Source organism: Pezoporus flaviventris, unplaced genomic scaffold, assembly GCF_033815535.1.
Source record: "Pezoporus flaviventris isolate CSIRO_AGI_PZ_B2104156 unplaced genomic scaffold, CSIRO_AGI_Pfla_v1 ptg000041l, whole genome shotgun sequence".
NCBI lineage: Eukaryota > Metazoa > Chordata > Aves > Psittaciformes > Psittacidae > Pezoporus > Pezoporus flaviventris.
In genome coordinates this window covers 13,869,832-13,883,109 of record NW_026892589.1, presented here as the reverse complement: position 1 = coordinate 13,883,109, position 13,278 = coordinate 13,869,832, and the positions used below count along the sequence as shown (strand labels likewise).

The 13,278-nt window shown below is 51.7% G+C and overlaps 1 protein-coding gene across 2 annotated transcripts; it reads left to right on the top strand.

The window, feature by feature from the left end:
• Positions 1-628: 628 nt before the first annotated feature.
• Positions 629-13,278, top strand: FOXN4 (forkhead box N4). 2 transcript variants are annotated; one of them, XM_061466474.1, is made up of 9 exons: positions 629-932; positions 8,879-9,042; positions 9,834-9,949; positions 10,048-10,170; positions 10,307-10,434; positions 10,597-10,693; positions 10,781-10,988; positions 11,832-12,215; positions 12,737-13,278. In XM_061466474.1, exons 1-9 carry the CDS (start codon positions 850-852, stop codon positions 12,988-12,990), a joined length of 1,557 nt encoding a protein of 518 aa, XP_061322458.1. In that variant the 5' UTR covers positions 629-849; the 3' UTR covers positions 12,991-13,278. The 2 variants fall into 2 exon arrangements, with proteins under 2 accessions (XP_061322458.1, XP_061322457.1); XM_061466473.1 differs by having other exon boundaries at positions 10,045-10,170.

The following is a 13,278-nucleotide window of genomic DNA, read 5'->3' as shown; positions in this document are numbered from 1 at the left end:
TTTTCCCCTCTTTTGGGCGTTATTTCCCCTTGAACCCCCCCACCGCTCCCCGCTCGCCCTCCCTCCCCACAGCCCGGTCCCCCGGGCGCTGGCGGGGCGGGACCCGGGGACCGCGGCGCTTCCCCCGGCCCTGCCCCGGGCCTGACCCCGCGGGCGGCCCCGGCCGCGCATGCTCCAGGCTGGACAGCTCCTGAGAGGGAAATTTAAACCCGGGCTGGAGCCCGGCCCCGCCGGGACTCACCGCGGCTCCGCGCCGCCGCCGCCGGCCCCTCGCAGCTCCCGGTGCCCCTCAGAGGGCCGCCAGCTCCGCCGCGCGGAGCTCCGGCTGGGCCCCGGCCCGAAGGTTGGTGCAAGGCGCGGGGCGCGGGGTGCGGGGATGCGCCGGGGTGGCCGCTGCGGAGGGCTCGGGAGCGCCCCGGGGCATGGTCCGGAGGTGCCGGGTTCGGTTCCCGGGCTCCCCTGTCCCCGGGCTCGGCCTGGACCGCGGCGCAGCCCCGAGGCTTGCGCATCCCGAGCGCTTTTGGGGTGTTTTAGAGCAGCCCCCAGACCGGGTGCGGGGGTCCCAGCTGACCCCGCTGCTCCGGGCCCGACAGCCCCCTTGCTCCCTCCATCGGGGCAAGGTTCCCATTTGGAGCTTTGGATACTTCCTCCTTCCCTGAAACGTTTCACTGCATTGCCTGGTCCAAATAAGCCCAGTGCACCTGCAGGGCAAGGGGATGGAAGTTGGGCTTTCCTTCCCTACAGCCCGGGGTTCCAGCTGCGATTCGTGGTCCCCCGCCGCTGCTGAAGTGCTGGATAGCTACTGCTGCCCGAACAGCTTCCTGCGGCTTCCCTGTCCGTGCCAAGGAGATGATAGAGAGCGATATCCCGTCCATAATGTCAGGAATCCTTAGGAATTCAGGGCAAAACCACCACCCTCCACAGGAGTACAGGTGAGGCTTTTACCGATCTCAACAATACACGCTGTGCTGGCGCTGAGAACTGATGTTGTTTCCCCATTATTTCCTAAAAACTTCCTTAGCGCATAGAAATCCACTTTTCCCCCCTTTCTTTTTAAAGTTAACTGCGTTTTTTCTCCCCTCTGAATTGCATTTCTAAGCTGCTGACCTGTTACAATGCATTACTTGTATAGAAGCATTCCTGTTTAAAGTGTGCTGACGCTAGACTATGTTGGATAAACGCACCTTCAGCGCCTTGGGTTGACCTCACAGCAAACTCTCTCAGCTGTACGAGTGTTGCCAGAGAGGGATATTCTTGTCAACTAACAATTACTGAGACGTTCCCTTTCAGATCCCGTTTTGCATTGCTATGAAGCAGTCACCAAATCAAGTGTAATAGACACCAGAAGAGCTTTCTGTTAAAACAAGCACTGACGTGTCTTGTAAGATGGGTGGGAGCAGAGCTGTGTTTGATAACTGACCTGTACCTATGTGTCTGATACCATTTGGAAGCGTTGCTGGGAGTCACGGGGTGGTTGTGCATGAATTACAGCGCACTGGGTTAACCTGGGTTACAACTCCTCACATGATGAAAGTTCCAGTACAGAAGAGCAGAACGGAGCCCAGCTCCCATAGTAAAATAACAACTGTATTTTCTTGCTTTAATGTGAGGAATGAGAGATTATCACCTCCCCTCCCAGCCTGGGGGGGATTCTCACCCATTCCCATGGTGGGAATACCCATGCTCCGCTGCAGGTATTCTTCTATCAGCCTCCCTCTGTTCGAGATGCAAACCCTGTCCCGCAGCCTCTCGCAGCTCAACAAGTGATCTGTTATACTGTGTGCAGCCGCTGTGGCACGCGGGTTGCGGAGCCCTGTTTTGCTGTTTACTAAAGCCCTGCTTGCTCCAGGCGTTGCTGTTGGCTGTGTCAATATTTGTAAAGAAATGATGCAGTATTTCATGAAGGGGCTGTAGGAGACAGGCTCTGGGTGCTTAAATACAAGTCTGGAGCCTCAGTGCCCTGAAGAACGTCCCACTTTAACAAAGACCCTTTTTATGGGGAGAACTATTCTTTAACTCATAGCTGCACAAAAAAAAAAACCTCTCTTTTTGGGAGGAAAGTCAGGATTTAGCTTGCTGCCAATACAGGATTCCAAGAGTTTCTTCTTTTCCTGAGAAGTCAGCTGCTTTTAAAACCGACTTTCAATCCTCTGCTGACCATTTTGCACTGAAAGGTCCCAGTTCTCTCCAGCTTCCCCCCCCCACACTTGCGATTTCTTTAACGCAGCTTTAAAATGAATGATTTGACCTCATTTAATAGTGGCGAATTCTGATAAAGACGCATAAAATCTGAAGTGCACCATAAATGCAGAGCAGCATTTGTCCTGCTTCATGAGAAAACACTTTGGATTATGTAAAAGAAAATCTTTTGGACTGAATGATTTTAAGGAAAGAATAGACCTGTCAAATTCTATCAGCTCTGTTTACTCTCCTGCTGTCACCACAGTCCAAGACTGGAACCCACAATCCCGAGTGCTCCATGGGGGAGCATCAAGGCTCCACAAAATGGGGAATGGCCTCCAATTAGTGAGTGGGAGGCTGGGGCTGTGCTCAGAATACTGCTCTGTCTCACTCAGAATCTTTCAATGGGACAGTTGGACTTGGAGGAGACCAGGCTTTCCTGCAGGAGTGCAGGAGGAAGCTCTGAAGAGGGAGGGAAAGCACTGCCATGTAAGCAGGGGATCAAACGGGCTCATAGGAAGAGGTTTTCATGGGTACAGTTTGAAAGCAGGGGATTTTAGTGATTTTTATTTATTTTTTAAACCTATGAGGGAAAGAAAAAATCCCTGATTTTATCAGATCTTTGAACTCCGTGGATCCAAAGCATCTGTAATACATTTGATGTAGCGCCTAGAGTAGCAATGAGGATCAGACTGCTATGAAAAGTCCAGAGACTATTTGTACTGCAGTAAAATGATTTTAGACTGAGATCTCTTCTAGCTGTGGGATACAAAACATCCTGATGTCCAGGAATGATTAAGAGCCATCGTACCTCCTCTGATACCTATGGGTTTATGGCGCTGCCACTGCCTGACTACTAGTGCCAAGTAATACTTCATATTCCAGTGTAAATACCCCAGCCTTCAGTATTTTCATGCTTGTTGTAGTGACAAATATTTCCAATGATTTCATTTTGCATTTTAGGGAATAAAAGTAGAGAACTGTAACACACTGTGGTCTTCAAGCAATAGTTTTCATTGAAATCTGCACTCTGTCCTTTCACAGTCTAATCTGATTTAATGTACTTATTTGTCTTGGGGACCATCCCATTACCAAACTAGGTACAGTTACATGTGTACAATATTGTACAATAAATCACAACCTGAAAAACAGGCCGTTAGAAGGGAGACAGCAACTTGCTATTGACTATTTGGCGTATAGGAAAATCTGAATTTAAGGAAGCAAATCATCACTTCAGGTAACAGTGTGGCATCTATAGTTTGAAAGAAGTAGCTAAAATGCAGAATTCTATTTGAAGAAATAACATTACTTCAGGTGTAAAGCTGACCCTAGATCAAGATAAATTAACTTCAAGTTTTGCAGCTCAATAGTTTGTGTAAGAACCCCATCTCTATGCTTTTTATATTGCTATGTATTTCCAGTCCATAGAAGACTTACGTAGTGTTTTGAAGGCCTTGCAACTCACTTTCTATACTTATTAAACAGGAATTAACTTTTAAATGGCTATCTTTTGTGATCAGAAGGTGTTACTCAGTCATTAACCATGTAACATATGAGTAAATTACATCCTCCTTTACCCCATTTTAACAGTTCCTTTGGTTCTTCACAAACCTGCCTGCGTTCATTAGCTCTTCAGATAATCTGATTCGTTTTTCATTGTAATAATTATGATAGCAAAGTTTAGCATAAAATCGTACACTAAGAAGCAAGATACAAACATTGCAACTGCTGTAGTTCATATATTAGGGATGTGACTGCATTATGGTGGTGAAAAAGGCAGGAAGTCTTTATCCTCATGGCACATGGTACATTTTAGCTCTCCTAAGTGGTTCTGTCCCCAGTGGGGCTGGGAGTTTGCCTGAAGGACATTCCTGCAGCCAAAAGGCTCCAAATGCATAACTGACAGAACCATAACTGCTCCCAAAGAGCATGCCAGGGTCCATTCCCCGACACCATGCGTGTTTGACTGGGACCATGGCTCCGTGTGTCCAAGTTGTTCCACCACAGTAGCTGCTTCATCCTTTAAATACACTTGAGAAACCTCCTAGGACCCAGCCAAACTCAGGCCACTGTGGATTGATTTAAGTGGATTAACTCAACTGTTCCCTATGCAGCTCCTGCAATGTGCTGGGCACTGTTAATAAAACATTGTGGCTCTTGCTCCTCAGACTGTCCTGCAGCTGCAGGCAGAGATGGGCAGGACAGGTCTGTACCCAGGCAATGTCTTGCTTCCCAGGCTCACCATTTCACATCTTACCTCATGAGCAGGGCTTGACCTCCCGTTCAAAGCATGGACACAGAAAAGGAACTCCTCAGCACTCCTGTAGCGCTGCTCTTATCTCACCCATCTTAATCTCATCGGTGCAGAAAGCAGAATTGCTGCATGACCACAGCAGCCAGTAATGCACTTGAGATGGGTTCTTGCAACAGTGCAACCCAAAGGGTAGCGTGGTTTATATTCCCTTTACACTGGGGTAAAGAGCTGCAGCAATTGCAGGCAGGTGAATCAGCTCAGTGTTAACAGACAGCAGCTGAAGCAATGTTAAAGGAAAAAGCAGCTTCCCAGGTAGATAATGCTCCTTTAATAGAAAACATCCCGGTGGTGCTTTACGCTTTAACACACTGAGGAGAAGCTCACGTTGATGTCAGTCCCAGGTTTATGTTTTCATTGGTTTATTTGGGGTTTTTTATAGCAAACCAGCTTGCAGAGTCACATCCCAGCTGCATTTGCCAAAGCCAAACCCAGCCAGGCCAGAAATCACTCAAAGAACCTAAAGAAAGGGAAGAGAAAGGTGTGCTGGCTGTGCCTTCAAAAGGTAAAGAGGACTTAAAGACCAAAAGCAGGGTGAGCTGCTGGCTGGAGCAGGAGAGGAGCTGGTGCAGACACAGGGAGGAGAGAGGCAGGAGGCAGACCCTGGAGTGGGTAAAAGCACCTGCATGGGAGGAAGATGGGAAGAGAAGTGCATAGGGAGAAGAGGCAGAGCAGAAGGGGATGGCGAGGTTGACTCCTTCAGTCAAACAGGGAATGCTTCTCCCCATGGAGACAGCTGGAGAGTCACAAAACACACGTTTTCCTTGTGGTGTTTTACGTATGAGAAATCACTGTGTGTGATCTGAGGACATTGTGTAACCCCAGGCAAAAGAAACCAGGTGCTCATCACCACTTCAAGCAGAGGTTTTCTTAGGACTCTTCCTATTCAGGTGTCACTCCTAATCTGCTCCTGCTTGTTGGCCGGTTGTATTAAGCACAGGCAAAAGCTCAGGTGTCAGTGCTACAATGGTAATGGATAAATATAAATAGTCAACCTATGATGCTGTTGATGAGACAGTCCCTGTAGTCTCCAGTGACAAATTTGCCATACCAAGGTGTTTGCTGATGTAGAAGTGGATAGTTCACGTTCACAGTGGTGATGAACCTTAGATCCAGCTCTCAGCACAGCTCAATGTAAGAAAAGATGGTAAAGCTGCCTCTCTGAATACAGATCCCAATTCAGCCCTGAAGTTAGTTGCAGAGTCCCACAAGGTAATGGCAGGAATGGATTGGATGGGTATTTTGGGTAGTGTGTGCTGGAGCAGATAGCAAAGACTCGTGCTGCCACTGAGTATCATACCTGTAACGTAGCGCAGGGGTACATCCTCTGATGTGAAGAGGAGAACTGGGGCTCAAACCCTCAGCATCATGTGGATTCTTCCTCTGCAGGTGCCTTTCTAGGATAGAAGCACACGGAAACAAGCGTGGTTTCCTGCAGGGGTTTGAAAGGAGCGGGGTAAAACCCAAGCTGTATCATTTCATCACACCTCTATACGGGACACCAGGCTTGCAGCGCCCTTGGGGTCACTGCCACCTCGTCTGCCCCGGCTCAGCCCATGCACCAGGCAGCCCGGGGGAATGTGCAGCTGGGGAGGGGTTTGGTGCGTGCATTCCTTACGGCCTATCGCTATTTGTCTCATTTACATGCTCTGAAAGGAAAGAGCTGCTTTGACTACAGTGCCCCATTGTGCCAGGGGCTGTGAGCACCCGTCCAAAGGCAGGAGCTCTGACTCCTGAAGTTTGCCCTCGAACGTGAGACAGAAAGGGCAGCGGAGGGAGGCACAATCCGAGTCCATGGGATATCACAGCATGTACTATGTACTGTCATTCTATGATCCTATTCTACTGATCCATCTGCAGCTGTCCTGGCACAGGGCAAGGGCATTGAACCCTATGAGATGCAAGTGTCAGGTATTCGTGTGCACAGCTCTGTCCCGAGGCAGCTAGGTTAGCATTCCTTCACTAAAAGCAGGGCACACATTGAGGCTGTGCACTGGGAGACAAACTGGGTTTATGCTGCAGCATATACCTGGCCATGCAAAACCTCTGGGCGTACTTTAAGCAGTTTCACCTTCTTTAAGGCATGAAATTTCAACATTGGTTTTGAAAACAACCTGAAGAATAATCCTTAAACATGAAATATTTCATTCAGATTCAACAGACTCTTTTTTTTTTTTCTCCATTATTCCTGAAAACAGTTATTCTGACAATCAAATCCATTCAAAATAAAAAGGAGTGAGCAGCCAGAGGTGGTTTTAAAAATGCTGTAAACCCAAATTCAGATGTGCTAAGGTAGGAAAGGGAAGGAAATGTCTTTGTCTTGGAAGAAGAGAAGGCTCACACATTTGTCCTGGTGTTAGATTATTGCATCTTGGCATCTGTTTAAAGCCAAGGGAGTTGTGGCTGCCCCATCCCTGGCAGTGTTCAAGGCCAGGTTGGACACAGGGGCTTGGAGCAAGCTGCTCCAGTGGAAGGGGTCCCTGCCCGTGGCAGGGGTTGGAGCTGGAGGAGCTTTAAGGTCCCTTCCAACCCAAACCAGGCTGGGGTTCTGTGCTTCTAATAACTTAATATCACCTAAAAGTCCAGTCACCTTCCTTGTCCCTGTTTGGGCTGGCAGTGCAGGTCGGCATCATGGGGATGCTGAGCGGGATCCGCTGCGAGATGCTCACTGGCGAGTAGGGGAGGTGCAGCTGCAGCTTCCGATGGCATCCAGCTGTGCCCGGAGCATCACCACTCATTCCCACCTCTGGGAAGAGCACCGGGACGAGCGCAAAGCCGCCGTCTCCCAAGAAGCTAAACCGGGGGAGGCTGCAGAGGGCGGCAGTGCGGGATGGATGCGCTCACCCCATGCCGAGGGCATGTGGTGGATTCAGTGCCTGACAGGAGGCGTGTGCTGACCCTCACCGCCCATCTGACCCCGCTGTTTGTCGCAGGAGCTTCGGTGCCTGGGAGCACTGGCAGGGGCCGGGGTGCCAGATGGCACGGGATGCGTGCTGTGTGTCGCCTGCCATTCAGGCACGTTAATGGGAGGGTTGGAAAGAGCAGGAGAAGAAAAGGGGGGGGGGGGGAACAATTAACCAAGAATCCCCAAAACAATGGGGGCCACGTGCCGGCGGGCAGCGGTTGCTGCCGGCACAATGGGTTATCGGCTCCCCATGAATGGGCCCAACTGTTGCAAACCACATGAGCCTGCCCAGTTTTCAAACCTTTTACTGCTCCTGTTTACTTCCAATCCAGCCAATCTCCACGCCGGGAATGCCGTCACCTGATGGGCTTCTTCTGTCTGTAAGTCCCAGGCCTCACCAAATAACTGAAGAGTGGTAACCATGGCAATGCTAATTATTGTGCTGTAACTACAGTAGGAGAAAGGGACCAGGGGAGGCTGGGAGAGAGCTTTGGAGGTGGTTTCTGGCCAGGATTCCAGGTTTTGGCTCCTGGTCGTGTGTTTTGAGCCTTCCCCCCCCCCCTTTTTTCTTCTTTTCAGACTCTTTTAACAAACAAATAAATCACCCTCTGCTTTCCAGAGCTCCTGGATAATGGCTCAGGGAGCTTGGATACATGTTTCTGGAGGTCGTGAATAGAGGGGCTGAAAGCCCCTGGGCAGGCAGGCACTGGAACTCTGCCCTGCTCTTTTGAGCCGATTTAGGGGAGTCTAAAACATAAAGGATGCTTCAGCAAGAGACCAGATTTATTTAAGGCTCCTGTGCCATCATTTGGCACCCAGCACCCGTCAGTAGCATACATCTGCGGGAGGGCTCTTGACAGCCTCTGTTTTGGAAGCAAAATCAACTGCAGTCACCTGTACTGTGCTATTCTCTATGTTAGTTGAGTGTTTTCCTGGACCTGGATCCCTTTGGGTTTACCGTGGGTATCTAGTAATAACTTCCTGACCTGTTCTAAGGCGCCTACGAAGTAGGTTAGCCTTTCATTTACAATAGTTCTGTAATGGGAGCTTTGGCCATACAGGAATCATTGAGCGTTCTAAACATATCTCTGTATTTCAGTTCTGGGCCATGCACTCTGTCAGAAGCATGAGATAGAGGATGCAGAATGGGTCAAACCCAGGGCTTTAACCCAAAAGCAGCCTCCCATCGTCGCGCTGCTAACATCAGGGTGGGGGTGAGTGTGCATTCAGTCACTGGCTTTGCACTTGGAGCCTTTAGTATGCCAAAACCTCCCTAATGACTGTTCCACACACTTCGTGGCTCCTTGTTTAGTACCAGTAACCTCATAGCTGGGAATGGCAGCGATGAAAGGCTCGTCCTGTGAAGTTCTGCTTCCGCAGCAGCTGGAAACGTGAGCTCTGGTACCCCGGGCACCCCTGCTCCCAGCGGGGCAGCGATGCAGGAGCGTGGCTCCCTGCTCACCTCTCCTGCTGTCCTGCAGGCTCCTGGCTCCCGAGCCCTCCCAGCTGAGTGAGGACGAGCTCCCCAGTGACTTGCAGTCCTTGTCGTGGCTGACATCTGTTGATGTCCCTCGGTTACAGCAGATGGCCAGTGGGAGGATGGATTTTAGCCTCGGTGCCCAGAACGCGATGCTGCAACAGACAGGTAAACTGCCGGGGTGTTGAATGACTGCTCTTTGAACAGGCACGGCTTCCCCCTCCTCCTCCCCTCCAGGCCAGCTTTCCTGTTAAGTGCATTACATTTTGCTTCCTGTCAAACAGACCTGGAGCCTGTTGTTGCCTGGTAAGAGCATCCCTAATCTTTTTCCTTCATCCCAAGAGGCAGTGACAACAGAGGCCTTAGGATCCAAGTGGCATTCCTGCCCTGTGTAACTGCTGGTGCCTTGTTGTGTGAACTTGGGCACCAGAACTCACATTTCCACAGCTTGGACATTAACTAATCAGGCTTTCTCATTTGTTTCAACCCTGCTAAAATCCAGAGTAACTTGTTGACCCCCTACTTGTTTGCTTCACACACAGCATGTTTACTTCACACACTGACCGCCTGCCTTGCCTTGTGAGCATCCTTTAGGCAAACACCCTTGTTCCCTGAGGCAGTCAGCTGAGAGAGCTCAGTGTATCCCCTTCTGGGGTACAGATAGTGCTGGATACGGGGGGCTTTCTGTTTTGCAAGCTCCCGTGTGTGCAGCAGCACTGTGGACTCTTACACAGATTCATCTCCCATTCCCTGCATAACAAACCTTAGGAGCAGCTGATGGCACCTTGGCCATTTGTGAAACACTGGGTTCTTTGGGGATGGAAAGCCAGCAAGCTGTGATTATCCACTCCAGAGCTGAGCTGGGCCCAAGTGAAAGGCAGTTACTGGTAAATGGCAGCTCTCTTTTCTGAAGTGCACTTGCATGCAGGCATTCATTGCCTTTGCTTTCTCCAAAACAGGTCCTGTGGCAAACAACCTGCACTCGACAGGAGCACCTGGAGCAATGATCCACGTCCAGGCCAGCCTTCCACAGGGAATCCTGGGCCTCAGCTCTATTTCAACGCATGGCACGAATGTAAGAGCAGCCCTTGATGGTTTATTGTTGCCCCACTTCTCTTAGCAAAGACGTTGGTAACTTTGAGACTGACACAGCTGGTGCCTTTATCTCAGCAGATGAGCCAGTATGCTGTAGGTGGGCAGCCCTCTCCTGGTTTACAAACCCAGCAACAGCTCTTCCCTCCTCCTCCTCCTCCTCATTCACAGCAAGTGTTTGCCCTAGCACAGAGCACACAACAGGTACTGTGATTTGCTTGTTGTCTGTGTCTTGAGGTACCCCCCAAGATCACATCTAGAACCCTTAAAACAAAACTAACCCAACATCCCTAAAGCTACCCGTGGACGTTTTGCATCCATCTTTTCCTTCTGCACACAGTGTAACCCAGCATCAATCTACAGCACATCCTATGGGACTCAGCCCCACTACTCTCAGCCGCGCCTGGCTCCTCACTCTGCCCAAGAGCTGCACCCAAAGCACTACCCCAAGCCCATCTATTCATACAGGTGAGTGGAGAGCTCTCGGATAGCTCTTGAGCGCTTGTGAGCAGTAACCCCATGGTCAGCTGTTTGTGCCTGAAGAGACGGGGCTGAGGGTGCTAGACCAGAAGGCAGCAGGACGGCTAAGTGCCTGCACTCTGTTCTTTCCTGCATTTCTCTGTCCTCTAGCTGTTTGATCGCCATGGCACTGAAGAACAGCAAAACAGGCAGCCTGCCAGTGAGCGAGATCTACAGCTTCATGAAGGAGCACTTCCCCTACTTCAAGGTACGCGTGCACCCCCAGGGCAGAGGCAGGTCCTCCCCGGTACTCGGGTCCTGCCTCACTTCACCCACGTCCTCCTGCCCCTTTCAGACAGCCCCCGATGGCTGGAAGAACTCCGTGCGCCACAACCTGTCCCTGAACAAGTGCTTTGAGAAGGTGGAGAACAAACTGAGCGGCACCTCCCGCAAAGGGTGCCTGTGGGCTCTCAACCCAGCCAAGATCGACAAGATGGAGGAGGAGATGCAGAAGTGGAAGAGGAAGGACCTGGCCGCTATTCACAGGAGCATGGCTAACCCAGGTAGGGCTCATGGTGGGGTTTGGCTGTGGGTATGAGAGACAAGAGGGGACAAATGGCTGCTCGGCAGGGATGGGTGAATCTGCCCTGCAGCAGCCTCCTCCTCTGCTCAGCGGAAACGTCCCCATGCTCTGTGCTGAATGAACTCATTCCTGCTGGCCTGAGGTGAGACCCAGCAGCAGGAGGAGGTAACTCCCCACCTTCACCATGGGTTGTCTTCCCCCCACTCCGTGCTAACAGACCCAGCACCACCCGAGCAGTTACGCTGCCTCCACTGTTAGCAGTTATAATGTCCCTTTTTAACACAGTTTTTGCCTGCTCCTCTGCAAAACTCACCCTTCACTAAGACTTTCCCATTCACAAAGACACATGCAGCTTTCAGGAGCTCAATATTGGCAAAATCAGCTGGAGGTTTTTGCTGCAAAACCTACCTTTAATCAAGGATAAATCACTTTCTGCTTTGCTTAAACGAAAAGTGCCATTGGAATTGTCAGGAGTCTCTCGTACAAATCTCATTTGAGATACAAACCAAATTCAGAGCATCCCTCTGAGCAGGAGCCCTGCTGAGGATGCTCGGTTCTGCCTCTATAGGTCAGCTGTCAGTGGTGTTGGCTTGGTTGCCCGGTCTAAGTCACTTGGGATCGCTTCTTTAGCTCAGTTTAGGGGCTCCCTGCACAAAGCCTGTACCTGTGCCACGTGTCTCATGCGTGACAGATGCTGCCCATTCGGTTCTATGGCAAGAGCATGGGGTCGCGCTTGCTTGTGAAATGCTTTGGCTGGTCCCTGCTGGGGCAAAGGGGTTAAACTGTCTCTTCTGTCCCTCGGGAACGGGCACTGCTCGTGCAGAGGAGCTGGACAAGCTGATCACCGACAGACCCGAGAGCTGCCGGCGGCCCAGCAAGCAGCCCGAGCCCGAGGTCTCTGCCCTGAGCCGCATGGCAGCAGCCCAGGGCCGCATGTCCCTGGCGCAGGTGCAGCCGCAGCCGCTGATGACGCTCTCGCTGCAGTCCATGCCCCTGCACCACCAGCTCCAGCCCCAGCCTCGCATCGCCCCGGACTCACCAGCACCCGCACAGAGCCCTCCTCTCCACAGCCTGCCTGATGGGAGCCACAGTCCTCTCCCACACCACCCCATGGGGCGCGCGCCGCCGGACTTCCTGAGCGTGACGGCGGACATGAGCACGGAGGTGGATGCTCTTGACCCAAGCATCATGGATTTTGCATTGCAAGGTACAGGAGGAGGAAGCTGGGGTGGGGAAGGACATGATTTATGTCCTGAATATATAACCAGGGGTGTAACCGAGCTGAAAACTCGGTGCTGGCTGCTGCAGTGTGACTTACCTGGTCCTCAGTGCATTTCTGCCCTGTGCTCGGTGGGACAGCAGCCTATCTTCATGGTTCAAGGGCTGGCATTGCAGTAGAGGTGAGCAGGGACATCCAGCTGCTCTGCATCCAGAGCTCTGCTTTTCCCCTTCTGTAAAAGAACTTCCCCAGCTTGGCAGGGCCCCTGGGTTTCTGGTCAGCACAGGGTGGGTAGATGCTGCCCAGGGAGCCCTGCATTCCTGGAACCAGAGGATCTGGGGGGGAGGGACCAACGCAGTTGCTGCTGCCTTTGCACTACAACCTGCAGCACTCACAAGCAGCGCCGGTCCTAAGCAGCTGGCAAAGCCCTCATGTTACAGACCGAGCCCTCCCCGGGGTGCCCGGGTGGGTTGGATGCGTTGCTGTGACCAGACTTTCCTGCTTCCCAGGGAACATATGGGAGGAGATGAAAGACGACAGCTTCAGCCTCGACACCCTGGCTGCCTTCAGCACCTCCCCGCTGCACCTCTCAGACTGTGACCTGGGCCCCCCCGGCCTCACGCCTGCCTCCAGCGGCAGCGATCGCTCCTTCTCCGACGTGCAGGTCACCGGCCTTTACACCACCTACGCCGCGCTGGACAACGTGGCAGCGGCAGCTCCGTACATGAACCCCCAGGGCAACAAACCCATCGCTCTGCTCTGAGCTTTGCACCGTGCCGGGGACCTCCAACACAGGGGCCGGTTGCTCCCGGCCATTGAAATCCAACCTGAAAGCAATAAGAGAGCTCCTCCTGCAGATGCTGTTTCCTGGGACACAGCACAGGATGCCAGGATAAACCAAACTGTCACTATTGGAACAGCTTTCACCCATTGGAAGGCTGAAGAAGGGGAATGGACCCTGGTGCTGCAGGACTGGGGAGCTCTCCCAAAGGATGGGGAAGGCCTCAGACTAGAAAGTAACAAAGGTTAAAACCAGCCCAGTTAAGGTGCA